The sequence below is a fragment of the Mus pahari genome, chromosome 3, assembly GCF_900095145.1.
Source record: "Mus pahari chromosome 3, PAHARI_EIJ_v1.1, whole genome shotgun sequence".
Classification (NCBI taxonomy): Eukaryota; Metazoa; Chordata; class Mammalia; order Rodentia; family Muridae; genus Mus; species Mus pahari.
In genome coordinates this window covers 5,939,526-5,955,648 of record NC_034592.1, presented here as the reverse complement: position 1 = coordinate 5,955,648, position 16,123 = coordinate 5,939,526, and the positions used below count along the sequence as shown (strand labels likewise).

Here is a 16,123-nt window from a genome sequence, read left to right as displayed (position 1 = left end):
AACAGAAGCCCCTAACCAATAAAATACATCAACCCTGAAATATGCTCGAAGGCAAGGTAAAAGGCATGGGGAAGAAAACCTACTGGTAGGCGTTCTTGGCCCTGGAAGGCTGTGATTGATCACCTCTCTTAGCCAGCGCTGACTCTACAAGCTGGCCACTGAACCGCTGTTCCCTGAGGCCCGAATCAGAGCGCCTGGCGTTCCTACTTCCGGCCCCGGCCCCGCCCCACAGTTGCTAGGAGACGTGATGTCACCGGAAGCGAGGCCTGGGATAGGCTGAGGCCTGGGGAAACCTCTCCCACACGGCCACCTGGGTGCCAGCGCTGGCTCTCCAGCTGTTGCTAGGCCGGGCGAGGGTCTGGAGAGGGAACGCGGGCTGCGACCGGTCTCCGCTCCCCAGCCGCCCGCTCCGCGGCGCTCAGGGCTTCCGTCGAGCCGGCAGCCTGGCTGGCCGCTTCCGGGCGGCTGCCCGCGCTCCTGACTGACAGGCGCCGTCCGCCCTGCCCGCGCCGCCCGCCACGTCTCCGCTCTCTGCCGGCGCCCGGCGTGGCTGCCGACCGACCTCTCCGAGCCCGGCGCGATGTGGCTTGCCGGCTTCGGACCCGCGCGACTCGCCCAGCGCCGGCGCTCCGGGTTGGAGTCGTCCTCGGTGCGGCCGCCGTGGCGGCTGCTGCTGCTGTTTGTGCTGGCAGCCGTGCGGCCGGTGCGCGCCTGGGAGAGCGGAGACCTGGAGTTGTTCGACTTGGTGGAAGAGGTGCAGTTGAACTTCTACGAGTTCCTCGGGGTGCAGCAGGTAAGCGCGCCGGCCGCGGCGGGCCGGACCTCCTCACTCAGCCCCGGCCTCTTGACCGCCATCTCTTCCCAGCCCCTCGCTGTCGGCCCAACTTCGGAACTTGTGATCTAAGTGTGCAACTAGCTTCGGAGTGCTGCTGCCTTTTCTTTGGCTTTCTGGAGGCCATCCTTCCCCAACCGCTCGCTCTGTGCTGAAGGAAGGAGGAAGAGAGGTGTAGGCAGACCGATTTTAACACTTACTCGTCTCAAGTATGACACGGTAACCATGTATCACCCCAAATTGTCATCTTCCCACTTAAATATATTTTTACTTCATCTGCTTCCCCGTCCTTTCTGGAAGACTGAAATACATTTTGCCCAGCGTCTGTTAGCAGTTTTCTTGCACTGTATTTTGTAATCAGTGTTCGTGTTGCAGTTAGAAATCTGGAAGAATTTGAAGCCTCCTCCCGCTTGGTCCTAGAACTCATTGGAGAAGTTGTGAAGCTTTCAGGGTTTGAGGTGTTTGGAGTGCTGTTGGAAGAGGAGGCCAGGATAGTCTTGTGTATACGACCTTGCCTCTCCATTGATTTCTGTTCTGGTTTTAACTTGGGTCTTTAACTTGTAAAATCTCTTGTTCCCTTTTATTTCTACTTGAAAGTGATTGAGTGAGGGTATTTATTCAGACTCTACCTCAAATAATGAACAGAAAAAAAGAAGACATGTTACTAACTTCATGATCATGGAATGAGAGAGAATTCCGAAAGCTATGATTGAATCCTTCACACAAGATATAAGTTGTGGAGCAAAAACAACAGCAGCAGCAAAAGGCACACTTAACAGAATTAGCTAAGAAATGTACCTCTTCCTATAAGTTATGAAATAGGAAACTTTCAAAGGAAATGAATTGAACTGTTAAACAGAAATTTAATTTTTATTAATTGCATTTTAATTCCATGATTGCATATAAAATTATTGAGTATTAAATTGCCACGGTATTGAACTTAACAGTTCTCATTTCTTAAGAGTTAAAAATATTATACACAGTGGTTTTGTGGTCATTGTGTTACCTTGTGCCACTTCCTGCTCATAGAGAAATAATATGCTTCATTTCCAGAGTAAATGATAATGCAGTGTATTTAACAATAATTAGTGAAAATGTAAGTTTGAAGACTGTTTATTTGGGCTTAGGTTTTTGAGACCGGATCTTCATGTAGCTCAGTCTATCCTGTTAAACCATTATTCCCCAGCCTTAGGCTCCTTCTGGATGTTGAGATTGTAGGCTTTTCCCACTACACCAGGCCAGGAGATGCATTTCACTTTTTAACTTAAAACAAAAATAACAACAGAAACAACAACAACCAAAAGCCAAAACCAAAACAAAACAAAACCCCCCACATCTAGAATAGGTAGAACAGGAATAATTCCTTTACAGTTTTTTCATTTGTTTTTTTTTTTTTTTTTTTTTTTAATTTTTATTTAAGTTAATTACCACTTCCTTCCAGCCCCAAGGTTTCTCATTGTGCTGCACTGACTAGCCTGGTACTAGTAGGGTGGCCAGGCTAGCTAGCCATCCACCTAGCTCAAGGACTGCTGGAATTGAAGACATATGCCAGGATACAATCCCTCCCATGTTAGTGTGTGTGTGTGTCTACCTCTGTCAGTGTCTTAAATGTTTCTTCTTTGACCACACCACAGTGCTGCTCTAGGTTTGTTTTGTTTTGTTTTTAATGTTTATGAATGCTTTCTTGCAGGCATGTCTGTGTACCACCTTTGTGCCTGGCACCCACAAAGGCCAGAATAGGGCATCTACCTGATCCCCTGGGACCGGAATTATAGACATTTGTGAGCTGCCATGTGAAATCTGGGGCATTTGAAAAAGCAGCCAGTGCTCTTAACCACTAAGCCATCTTTGCAACACCAGGAATGTTCTTTATTGCATTTATTTTTTGTTTGCCTATTTATTTATTATGCATGCCATGGCAAACATGCAGGCCAGAGGACAGCTCTTGGAAGTTGGTGTTTTCTTTCCATGCGGGTCCTAGGGATTAAACTTAGTAGACGCCTTTAACTACTGAGCCATCTTGCTAGGTCAACTAAATAGTTGTTTTGTATTCATTAAGATTGATCAAATTCAGGGGCTGGAGAGACAGCTCAGCGGTTAAGAGTACTGACTACCCTTCCTGAGGTCCTGAGTTCAAGTCCCAGTAACCACACAGTGGCTCACAAACATCTGTAATGAGATTGGATGCCCTCTTCTGGTATGTCTGAAAACAGCTACAGTGTACTTACATATAATACATAAATAAATCTTTAAAAAGATTGATTAAATTCTGTGGCTAGTGAGAGTTTTATATATAACTGTACTGGCTCATATTTTGTCACCTTGACACAAGCTAGAGGGGACACAAGTCATCTTTGAAGAAGGGATTTCAATTGAGAGCTTGCCTGAATCATGTTGGTTTGTAGGCTAGTCTGTGGGAGCACTTTCTTGACATGGTTGTTGTGGGAGGGCCCAGCCCACTATGTGTGGTTCATCACTTGGCAGATGATCCTGAGTTATATGAAAAGCTAGATGAACAAGCCACGGGGAGCAAAACACTGAGTAGCATACCTACAAGGTCTCTGCTTCAGTTCCTGCCTTGACTTCCCTCAGAGAGGGACTGTGACTTGGAAATGTAAGCCAAAGACCTGCTTTCTCCCTTAAATTTATCTTGACAGTATTTTGTCATAACAACAGGAAACAAAGTAGAACAATAACTTATCAAAAAAAATCTTGATGATGCTTTTGAATAGTTTGTAGAAATTAAGCTTTTAAAGAGAATACAGAGGCTTAGCAGTAGACTTAGTTGGTCTCATGTATATTTTATCTGCGTGGAGAGATGGTTCAGTAGTTAAGAGAACTTGCTGATGAAAGAAAACACATGGTGGAACTTGTGGCTTTAGCTGCATATGTAGCAGAGGATGGCCTAGTTGGTTATCAATGGGAGGAGAGGCTCTAGGTCCTGTGAAGGTTCTATGCCCCAGTATAGGGGAATGCCAAGACCAGGAATGGGAGTGGGTGGGTTGGGGAGTAGGGAGGGAGGGGATAGGGGATTTTCAGAGGGGAAACTAGGAAAGGGGATAACATTTGAGATGTAAATAAAGAAAATATCTAAGAAAATAAAAAAATTTAAATAATCAAGAACAATTTTTTAAAAAAGAGAGAACTTGCTGTTCTTGCAGAGGAATGGATTTCATTTCCTAGTCCCTGTGTTTTTTAGCTCACAGCTGCCTATAATTCCAATTTTAGGGACTCTGACACCTGATGTGGCCTCTGTCGGTACTGTACTTAAATATACAAATATTCAAACCCACACAATTTGCACATAATTTAAAAAGATTAATTACCTGACCTCGTCTGTGCACCATCATGGTTTGTAATTTCATACTATTTAGTTTGCAGTGAATTAGTATGAACAACTAGAGACCTTAACCTTGTTAGGAACGATGGGGAAATACATATAGATAATTGAGAAGATTTGGTCAAATTGGTAAAATTTGAAAAGAATTCAGAAAATTATTTTAATCTGTATTTCTATGTTTAGCTGTGTTGAAATTGAAGAGAAAGCCAGAAGGAACTTTATTCTATTGACAGTGGAAAATAGATTGGAACGTTTTCTTTACTTTGAATCTTAGCTTTCTCGGAAGACTTTTAAGGGACCAGATAGGTAATAGAGATAAACTCAACCTGTTTACAGTTTAATGTGTTATATTCAAGCTAGAGCCGAGCAATCCCCTGTTGACTAGCAGATGCTGGAGCAGACGAAGCAGCAAACTACCCAGGGTTGCTATTCAGTGAGGACGTATTTGGTGTTCACTGGACCTTAAGCATAAAACCTTTAGCCTCATATAGGTTAATACTTTAGTTGCGATGGGAACACAAAATAGTGAATGTAAATAGGTATATATAAATAGCAGATGCACAGAGGTTTCTGAAGGAAATGAGAAGTTATAAGGCATTGATTCTATTCATAAGGACTCCAGCCTTATAACCTATCAATTCTCAGATGTACTATCTCTTAGTCCTTATCACTTTGGGGGTTGGACTTCAACATATCCATTTTAGAAAGACTCAGACATTCAGATTATAGTGTGATGGCATAGCATTCACCATGGTGGACAAGCATTCAAGGAAGAGAGTGAGCGCACAGGTCTTGATACAGGAGTATGTTGAGTGAGGGACTAGCAGCCAGTATTGCCAGAGCAGAGTGCTGGAGAACCATAAGATCCAAGACCTAGTGGTAAGGACAGATCATACAGAGGCTTGCAGGCCATTATAAGGACATTGAGTTTTACTCCTAATTAAGTCGTGGTGTGAGTGTCAACCAGATTTGAAGTAAATTTCAAAATGGACATGTGTTTGTGCTAAAGATAGTTTATAAGCCATTAGTTTCTTAGAGAAATAATGGTTGTGTAGAATGTAGCATAGGCCTGGGTGGTAGCAGTGATATTGGTATGAAGCGATCAGATTCTGTATTTAATTTGATCATAAAATTAACAAGATTTTATTCAGATGGTGTGCTAGTTAGTTGATTTTTTTTTTTTCAGGTTTGAGAAACACCTCTATTATTGTGGCCTGTATGCAAGTGTTTGGGACTTTTTCTTGATGAATGATTGATATGAGATGTGTAGCCTAACGTGGGTAGGGCCACTCCTGGACATGTATAAGAACTCCTTGGTTGTATAGGAAAGCAGACTGAGTGCGCCATAGGAAGGAAGCATTCTCTCTGCTCTGCTTCAGTTCCTGCCTTACGTTCTCTTCATGATGGAGTGTAAACTGTAAGGGAAAACAAACCCTTCCCTCCCTAAGCTGCTTTTGGTCATGGTCCTTATCACAGCAGTAGGAAAACAAACAGGACAAGTGGTATAACTGGATTCTAACAGAAGAGCGATTGAAGAAAATTCTAAACGTTAAGGAGGCAGTTGAACTTACTGAGTTGTAGAAGCCTGGACAGGGTTTTCTTGAGGGAAAACCAAGAGTTTGGTCACACCAAATTTGCTATTTCTTTTAAGCACAGTGGAGACTGACATGTAGCTATTTGGTTATTCAGGTCTGGAGTTCAGAGAGAAAAAGTGGACTGTAGATAATAAACTACTTAGAAGGTACTTAGAAGGTGACTTGAAAACACATAACTGGAAGAGTTTACCCAAAAGAATGAATCTAAAAGACAAGAGAAGAGGTCTGAGAACTAAGCCAAAAAGATGGTGACAAGGGAGATGAAGAACCAGTGAGAGAGATAGGAAGAGACAAATCAAGACATGGGATGTCTTTCAAGCCAAGTAGTGGAAATATCTCAGAGAGGAAGAAGTGATCAGCTGAGTAAGGTAAAGAATCAAATATGAAGGTTCTGAGAATTGTCTGGACTTAACAGTGGGTTCAGGAGAGGAGACGAGGAAGAGTTGGATGATGGAAATTAGATGATTCTGATTGCATCTTTTATGTCTTCTTGTCCTTCCCTAAGCTTCGTACTTGCAATAATATGCCTTTTAGATTTTGGACTACTTTATTTTTTTAGCTTTATGATTTTGGTTTAAGAGTTACTTCGTTCTTTAGAATAGATGAGGTTTGGGGTGGAGAGATGGCTCAGCTGTTAAAGGCTAAGCTCATAACCAACAATATAAGAACAGGTGAATTTTATGGACACCTGTCAGACACTTCAGTATATACTGAATGAAATAACATTGATGAAACCATGTAAGTGTAATAACAAATATTAAATTGCAATTCCCTAAACAAGTATTTTCTTGGTAATTTTTACTTAACAGTAGGTCACATTTATATAATGTTTTTTAAGGCCCATGTAGAGTATTGTGCATATTTCAAGTTGTTCTAGAAATTTAGGAAGAGACTTCAGAAGTCTTTGGTAGAGGTTAACTCTAGAAAGCATAGCAGTGGTTTGACCTAGTTTTAAATGTGTTTTAACTGTTCATAAGGCACTGCAAAGTGAATATTACATCCTTTCAGAGGAGAATTGAGCACAAAGATGAACAACACCATGTAGGGTGGGAGATAAGCTGTTCAAAATCTTAAACCTAACTTTAATTCTAGATCCCTACGTAATATTTGTATTTCATCTAACAGCTCCTTGGACTTTATTTATCATGAAATCAGTGCCAATTCTAGCTTTTCTCTTTGTTTTATTTAATTTTTGTTTTTGTAACTATCTTGTGGGACCATAATTTCTCTTATACAATATTTTGTAGAGTATTCTAGCCAAGAATAAATACTTTATTTTATTTTAAAAATTTGTGACTATTCACCAATAGCTGTCATATATTCTTTCTCTGCCTAGCTGTGTCCTTGTTTTTCAGATGGTAAAGAAGAATGATTCATTGTCCTTCTTAAACCCTAACACTTAAAAAATGAAGACTGATGCATCTGCACTTTTGTTCTCAGTTATATCTGATTATTTGTATTGCGAGAGTCATTGTGCTAGTGATGCTAGTGTGTAGTTTAATCTATTTTTCATTAATTTATTTATCCACTTCACATCCTGATCACAACCTCCCTCCCTCCTCTCCTCCCAGTCTCATCCTCCCATCCCTCCCCCATTCTCCCCTTCCCTTCTCCTCAGAGAAGGGAAAGTCTCTCGATGGGTACCAACCCACACTGGCATATCAAGTCTCAGTAGACTAAGCACATGCTCTCACATGGAGGCCAGACAAGGCAGCTGGCTATGGGAAAGGGATGCAAGGGTAGGCACCAGAGTCAGATACAGCCCCCCACTCCAATTGTTAGGGGACCCACGTGAATACCAAGCTGCACATCTGCTATATATATGTAGGGGGCCTAGGTCCAGCCCATATATTTTCTTTAGTTGGTGGTTCAGTCTCTGAGACCCCACGGGCCCAAGTTACGTGGTTCAATCTTTAAGCATCTATTCCTTTGTAAATTTGTGGGGTGTTTAGCCTTTTTCTTTTTATTATGAATTTGGCATTATTTCTCAACTTGGAGGGAGAGAGAAGTGCAAATTCTAGAACGGTAGATTATCCTCCAATCTTATTTCTCATGTTGGCATATCATGTATAGATTTAGAGATGGATAAATGCTTATTAATGATATACAGCTTTGAATCAGATTTGATTGGTAGAATTTATTTCTTTTTCTTGTGTACAAAAGGCTTAGTATAGCTTAGTGAGGATTGCCTAAGCACATTTTATAGGGAAAGGCAAGTCTGTTACAGAAATTTTGTCTCATATAACCTAGAGATGATAGAATTGAAACCTTTTAGCTGTCTTTTCTGGTGTTCTGAATCTTTTTCAGTGCTTATCAGTAGAACACTCAGATATCTTACCTTTTCCTTCCATAGACAATATTTTACATTGAATTGGGGAAGTAAAATTGGCTTCTATGGGTACAGTTAATCATAGAGGTCTATTTTAACATCTTATTGAATAGCTTAATACCTTACCCAGTGACTAATGTGGTAAATTTCAAATTCCCACTTTCCTCAGAGTTCAGAGTGAATAGATTATAGGATGGAAGCAATAGTAGATATTTGGCTTAATGGTTAGTGCGGGTAGAGCGTTTGTGGCAGTTAAAAGTAACAAGTACTTTTTGGGGGGTGGGGTGGGGCTTCAAGACAGTGTTTCTCTGTGCAGTCCTGGCTGTCCTGGAACTCACTCTGTACACCAGGCTGGCCGCGAACTCAGAAATCCGCCTGCCTCTGCCTCCCAGGTGCTGGGATTACAGGCATGTGCCACCAAGTACTTTTATAAGATGCCTGCTATCAATATTACCTGGCTCCCAGATTTGTTAGGTTCCCTATCAGTGAATGAATCATTATGTGAAATATTACTATAATACTTTATAAGTGTTTTCCTGAGACTGGCAGTATGCCAGCAAATTTGACTATAATTAAAACTGTTCTATTGCCCTTTTTGAATAGTGTCACTAGGTAGAGGAATGGAGTTAGAGTAAAGAGAGACTTCTGATTGTGAGAAGTAGAACCTTAAACACTGTTACAGTAAAGCTATAACCATATGCATTTGCAGAAAGTAGTCTTTACTGTCATGAAGCATTTAATTGTGAAATATGGGTCCTATACAAATGAATGTAAAATATTTTCACTGTGTTTTGAATAACATAATATCTTAAGTAACATAATATCTTAATATTTGGATTTTTATGGTATTACACTTATTGATGGGAATGGGGGGTCTGACTATTAGGACTTAAATTAGAAAATTAATCTAGAATTTGTATTTCATTCTTTATTTTATTGAATACTAAATTAAGTAAAGTTAGGATCCATTTACTTTTTCAATAAGTATTCCTGTTTATTGCCATCTAGTAGCTGGAATCCTTTTTTTGTTTTGTTTTGTTTTGTTTTGTTTTTCCTTTTTTCAACCTTGGGGTTTTTTGTTTGTTTTGTTTTTTGTTTTTTTGTTTTTTTCTTTCCAGAGCTGAGGACTGAACCCAGGGTCTTGCGCTTGCTAGGTAAGCGCTCTACCACTGAGCTAAATCCCCAACCTGTAATCAGGCATTTTTTTTTTTTTTTAAAAAAAAAAAGCAAGGCCAAGCCACATTCTGCACTTTTGCCTAGAAAATGTGCATAAAGCAGAATTACTAAATGGATGCCTATTTTGTTGCAAGTAACTCAGTAGCCATTAAGCTCTGTCCAATCAGCTAATAGAATTTGAGTTGTTTAATATTAAACTGAATCTAAGATTAAGAATAAAATAAAGGACATGCAGTATTTAAATGCCACTGATAACAAAAAATTCTAAAAGATAATAACTTCTTTAGATAAACAAATTCAGGGATACATACAACTCTTGATTTTAAAAGGCACAAGAAATTTAAAAAGCTATGTGGTATCATACTGTGTTGTGTATTGTGAACATTAATTAAGACCAGAAGAAAGAACATCATCATTGCCATTTACTGGACCATGAGGAAGGCTGAAGGTTCAAAACTATGCCAGCTAAGAAAGAAACTTCTAGCCAGTCCATTAGAATTTGATTCGTACCACCACTGAGAAAAGGTTCAGGAGGGCATTCCATGACCAGTTGCATTTGTGTATTACCAAGAAATCTAGAAGTTGCAAATTTTATCAGCAGTTATTTTCATTGACCATACATTTATTTAAAAGACTAGCACTTGAGAGGCAGAGGCAGGCAGATATCTGTGAATTTGAGGCCAGCCTGGTCTATAGAGTGAGTTCCAGGAAAAAAAAAGTATATATATATATAATATAGTATATAATAAAATACAAAATATAATATTAAATATTATATAATAAATAATATAATATTAAAATAGTAGTATTTATTTGGGGTATAGTGACACATACAGGTAATTCTAGCACTTGGGAAGCAGAAGTTGGAGAATTCTTTCAAATTCAAGGCCAGCCCAGTCTGTCTACATAGTGAGTTCCAAGTTAGCCAGGCTACAAAGCAGAGCCCTTTCTTAACATGTATATATATTTATTTACACACACACACCCCTATATACACACACACATACATATTGGCTTTTAAATAGTATTTTGCATTAACAGTTGATGACCTAAGTTGATTTATGGGCATTAGAGGACAATAAGAAAAATGTAATAAAGCCAGAAGTTGTAACTTTTTTAGTAGTTAATTGTATGATTTTTAATTGTATTTTTGTATGATTCTTTTATTTACACTAAAACTGGAAATTGTAAATTTATTTTAATTTTTTTCTTATGCAGTTAGTTGTATCTTATGATATTTTTGTATGGGTCTTTTATCTACAGTAGGAAATAGGCCTCCTGGTTTAAGTAAAGCATACTAATTTAAATATTTGATGAAGTACAACTGAGTACCATGCTGTGATTTTCATAGTAGTTCTGTGGCATTAATGTGACTTTTACTATCTCACTGTTAGATGTATTTTACATTAATTTAGGTTGATTTTTGAAAGTGGTTATTGTGAAAAGCTTCAGTTTTCAACAGTATTGACATTTTTAAAAATAATTACCAAAAGTTATGACTTGAATTATCTTCAAAGGCTATATTTATATAGCACATTCTTCACATTATCTTCATTGTAAACACATCTTTAAGTTGATTTGATGTTTGGCAATAGTTAGTAGTCATTTGGAGCTCTGTGTTCATATTGATGAAGAGATCTGAATATAGAATAAGTACTCTAGCAGCAGGCTGTGCCCTCAGCCCCTGTCAATAATCTTTTCAAGGTGGGCATGGTGCCCACATCTATGATCCAGCCCTCAGGAGAATCACTAGTTCAAAACCAGCCTACCTTACATGGCAAGGTCAAGGCCATCCTAAGCTGAATAGCAAAACTTCATCTCAAAAAAGAATGTAGCTAACTGGTAAGTGGTAGAGCACTTGCCTTGCATGTGCAAAGCCTTATAAGGTAAAAGAATGAATTAGATCAACTAACCTTTATGAAAAATTATGGAAAAATGTATACATATAGATATTAAAAGTAATGGAGTAATATCTCCATCTTGTGGTCTTTTTTGGATATTGCCATTAAAATGTTAAGGGGTTGTATTTTCACAGCTGTAGGCATAAGTAAGAATAGAGTGGAGCTAGGTGAAAATAAGAGTCAGAGATTTCATGTAGTATGCTGCAGGACCCTTGAACTGAGCTTCCCAGTGAACTCACTGATGTGAGTATACTGAGATAGTAATACCTGCCCCAGGCAGTCCTGTGCCTTTGCTTCACTGTGCCTTACAATGTAGCCTGTTGGGCAGCACCTTGATGTATGTGTGGTCCTGGCAGTAAGTAGACTAAACATAAAAGTGTCCTTCAAATTAGGCTTATCCAAGCGGTTTGAAATAGTTTTATTGTGAAGCTCAGACTGGCCTTGATCTTGCCATGCAAGGCATTCTAGCTTTGAACTGGTGATTCCAAATCCTGAGCTTACAGGTATGGGCCACCATGTCTGTTTTATAGAAAGGAATGATGGGTTGAGAATGCAGCTCATTGGTACTTTTCTGCCATACTTAAAGTTCTGGGTGCTAACTGTAGCAACACACACAGAGAGAGCTTTATTTGTGAGATATTTCATAGTCTAGCATTTTGTACTAAGCCTTTTAAAATCTAATGTATATTTTACATTTATACTTCCAGCACACCTTGTTTTTCATACTAAATTGTGTTGAAAATACTTAATCTGTATTGTGATTTTAAGATGTACAGTGGATATCAAAAATCACAAACTCAAATTGCTCTAATCATGTTTGAAGTTTGAATAGAGTGTTGTTAATTTAAATATAAATTAAAACTAAAATTTTAGTTTCTCAGTTCTAGCATGCGTCACGTGTTCACCTGTGGATATTGGAGAGCATATGCTAGCTAGCACAGCCTTTGAGAATTTCAATTTCTGTGTGTGCAGATGTAGTTTCTATTAAGGACATAGTTTGTAATTTTCTTTCCCTTTTTACATTGTGAGTGTCTGTATGTCTGTCTTTCTGTCTCATAAGTATGTGCTTAGAAATGGGAGGACCATTTTAAGGAATGAGTTCTCTTCTTCTGTATGTGAGTCCTAGAGATTGAGCATGTTGTCAGGCTTGACGGCAAGTGCCTATCACCTGCTGAGCCACATCACCAGTCTTAATTTGAAAGGTGTTTTGTTTGTGTATCTTAGCATTGTTTCATTGACACATGATAGCATCTTCCTAGTCAGTTCTTTATACATCTTGTACATACTTTGTTCTCTAAATCGTCGGTTGATGTGGTTAACATTGTTCTCCTGGTACAATGGTTATCTGAGTTTCTATAAACACCTTTTGATCATGGTAGTTCTGTTTGATTTAAATTGGTCATTTGCTTTTGCTGACTCTCCTAATATTTTTTATGATGTTTTGTTTTTGTATTATTTGTGTGTGTGTGTGTGTGTGTGTGTGTGTGTGTGAGAGAGAGAGAGAGAGAGAGAGAGAGAGAGAGAGAGAGAGAGAATGTGTGTTAGATGTGGGGATGTGTGCATGTGTGTATTGAGGACAGAGGTTGACGTAGGATGTCTTCTTCAATCACTGTCTAGCAGAGCCATAGAAGCAGAGGCCTTCATTTGAACAGAGTTTGCAGATTTGATCAATCTAGCTAGCCAACTTGCTGTGAGGATCCCTGAGTCTCCTTCCCAAGTGCTGGGACTACAAGCAGGCAGCCACCTCTGCCCTGGCATTTACATGGGTGTTAGGAATGTAAACTCTAGTTCTTGCGCTTGTATGGCACATGATTTACTCACGAAGCATCTCTCTCCAGCATGTGTACCAAGCAATACTGCTGTTCATACTTTGCAGTTTTAACTTTGCCTTTCCCTTTTTATTCTGTCACTCAACCAATTTCCTGTATTAGTAGTTATTAGATATATACTATATTCCATAGTGTAACCTATTTTGATTATTAAAATCCCTTTAATTAAATGTCTTTCAAAGAGAATGTCTAGATGCAGTTAATATTTGTGCTAGTCTTTCAGCTCTTTGTAATACCAACGAGCAGATCTGTAACCATTCTGTTGTAGTGGTTGCCCGTGTCATCTCTTTATCTCTGCCAATTAGTACTGCTTTTCTCTGGCTGCATTATTAATTACTCATCATTTACTTTGCATTTATAATTTCATAAGCAGCCAATGAAAAGATGTATGTCTTCTTGTTTGTTTTTTTGAGACAGGGTAGCTTGGTATATCCTGGACTCATTTTGTAGACCAGGCTGACCTTGAGTTCACAGAGATTTGCCTGGCTTTGCCTTCCAAGGGCTGGGATTAAAGGCATGCAACCACTGCTGCCCAATTAAGGAAAAGAAGCACATCTGAATTTGACACTTTTTATATCTATGTAGCTCCCTTTGTTTAAAGTACCTCATATAAGAAAGAACTCATGCAGCAGTCTAAGATGTTAAAGATGGTTCAAGTAGAGGACCCCACACCCTGGATAATATGGGCAGCACATATTTCTACTGAGTCCAATGGGAGGGAACATGGGGAATAGATCTGAAGGAGTTAGGGAGAGTAATAGGGATGGATATGGTTAAAATATATTGTATGTATGAATGAAATTTTCAAATAATAAATTCTCAAAAGTTTATGTTAAAAAATACTCTAATTTGAGGGAGAACCAAGAACAGAACAAAAACTAAAGAACTGACACTAGAATTCTAAGGTTGGAAAAGCCCTCCTTGATATCCATAGTCTATAGAGGAATCTTCTGTAGCACACCACAGATGGATGGTTGTCCAGCCTGCGTGATTGCATCTAAAAGGATTTGGAGACGGTTTGCATAATAATGCTTGAGAAGGTTTGTTCTTACATAAACCTCCCAGCATAATTCTTACTCCTATTTAACACTTAATTCACCACCTTCTTTTGGAGTATCATGAATATCAGTTTTTCTGTGATGTGTGATAAAATACACAGGAAAATAACTTTGTTGATCTTTCTACACAGTAGAGTCATTAAAGAAAAAAAATCCGGGCAGTTGTTGAAAGTCAGTTGTTTTAATCATCTCTAATCTCCTTGAGAGAAGACCTCAAGTACTGTACTAAGCATAGTTTGTGGTTACTGTAATTCCTGGGACTCATCAAAGTCAGCAACAGGAAGTTTCTGGAAGTTGGAAAAATAAGATGATTTTGAGCTTTTTATTTTTGATACTATAGGCCATGAAATGAACCTAAGCAGAAGTAATCCCAGAAACGATTGGAAGCTTTTGAAGCAGAGCTCCGGTGCAGATGTGTAGGTGTGCAACGGCTTCAAATGGACTACCCATGCTATAGAAGGTTACAGACTTTGTAGATCTGAATATACATGTTTAGACTGTGAAGTAACTAATTTCCCTTAGGTAATTAAAATGTAGTACTTCAGTAGCTAGGATTTTTAGTTGGTAGAAATTTAATTTTCAGGCTCATCGTGAATGAGAGTTTGTTTACCTTTGTGCTTTATAGTTTCTTTTACTCTTTCTAAGACACTTCAGGAAGTAGTAGTTCATATGTAGGCAGCTTAGGGCTCCCTTCTGAGCTTATGTTGAGACCACTGTACATCCAAACACTAAGTCTATAGGCTCCTTGGTCTTCTGTGCAGGGTTATATGAAGAAACTTTGTAATATATGAAGTTACATATGTGGCTTGCATTATATTTCGATTGGTTATTGCATGAATGGATAAATTGTGGCATACTCTATTTCAGACCTAGTTTTGAACTCTGAAATGGGGGAGTGGTTACTCATAGTGACCAGGAGTGCAAAAAAAAAAAAAAAAAAATTCCTGAATTAAAGAAGAAAATATTAGGACTTCTATTCAATTATCCTTTATAACTTTTGTAAATTCTCTTTCTCCTTTCTGTCCTTTCTACAGCCCTGCTATGTGGTCTAGGCTGGTTTGGAGCTTATGATTTTCCTCTTCTAATTCCTTATTTCTGGTATTACAGATATGTACCATCATGACTTGCTTTATGTTTTCTAATGTACTACATACTAATATAATAATAAACTATAAATTACTGAGCAAATATCCAAAAGCCAAATATGAAGATCACAACTATTACACTATATTCTTAACTACGTTTCAAATTACTCAGGCACAGAACTGCAGTGTCAGCTGGCAGTCCCAGCATTTGAATATATAGCCATAAGGCCAATAAATTATTATGTCCAAAGGAGAACTGCATTTCTACTGAAGCACTATTCACAATACCCAGGATATGGAATCAGTTTATATGTGCTGAGTGGATGAAGCAAATGTAGAATGAAGTGTTTTCAGCAGCAAAAAAAGAAGTTCTGTCATTTGCAACAACCTAGATAGAACAGTAGGACATTATGTTACATATATTAGTCATAGAAACACATAAATGTATTTGGAAAGAAAAAGCTAATCTCAAAATAAGAAAAGAATAGAATGGTTGTTTCCATAGTTTGGGAACAATAAGGAGAAAAGAGATGGAGAAGCAATAGATAACATGTATAAGATACAGTTGGATAGATGGAGTAATTTCTCATGTTCTCATGTAGTATTAAGGATGACTGACAATTGGTTTCAAAGTAGTAGGGAAGAATTCGAATGTTTCTAGCACAAGAAAATAGCATGTGAATGAGGTGATAGATATGCCAGTTACCTTGATCCGTATCTTCACATCCTTTGCTCATTTGGAGAGATCTAGCCACATANTTCTTCCCCAGATGTCTTTCTCACCAATTTTCCAATTGTGAACTTTCCAATTTCCTGACAATCCAACCAATCCATTGGCTACAGCCCATGAGTCAGTGAATAATCGTACATCTGGCCATTTCTTCTTACAAACAAACTGTAATACCATGTGTACTGCCCGAAGTTCTGCCCACTGTGAAGATTTCCCTTCACATGTGTCTTTCAGGGTTGTCCCAGAAA

General features: G+C 38.7%; 1 protein-coding gene across 3 annotated transcripts in view; it reads left to right on the top strand.

The window, feature by feature from the left end:
- The first annotated feature begins 263 nt into the window (after positions 1-263).
- Dnajc1 (DnaJ heat shock protein family (Hsp40) member C1) overlaps positions 264-16,123 on the top strand; it is a 172,948-nt gene continuing 157,088 nt past the window's right edge. For all 3 annotated transcript variants that reach the window (XM_029536171.1, XM_029536170.1, XM_021193621.2), the window contains exon 1: positions 264-793. In XM_029536171.1, coding sequence (XP_029392031.1) covers positions 581-793 — 213 coding nt within the window. In that variant the 5' untranslated portion in view covers positions 264-580. The remainder of the gene's footprint in view (positions 794-16,123) is intronic.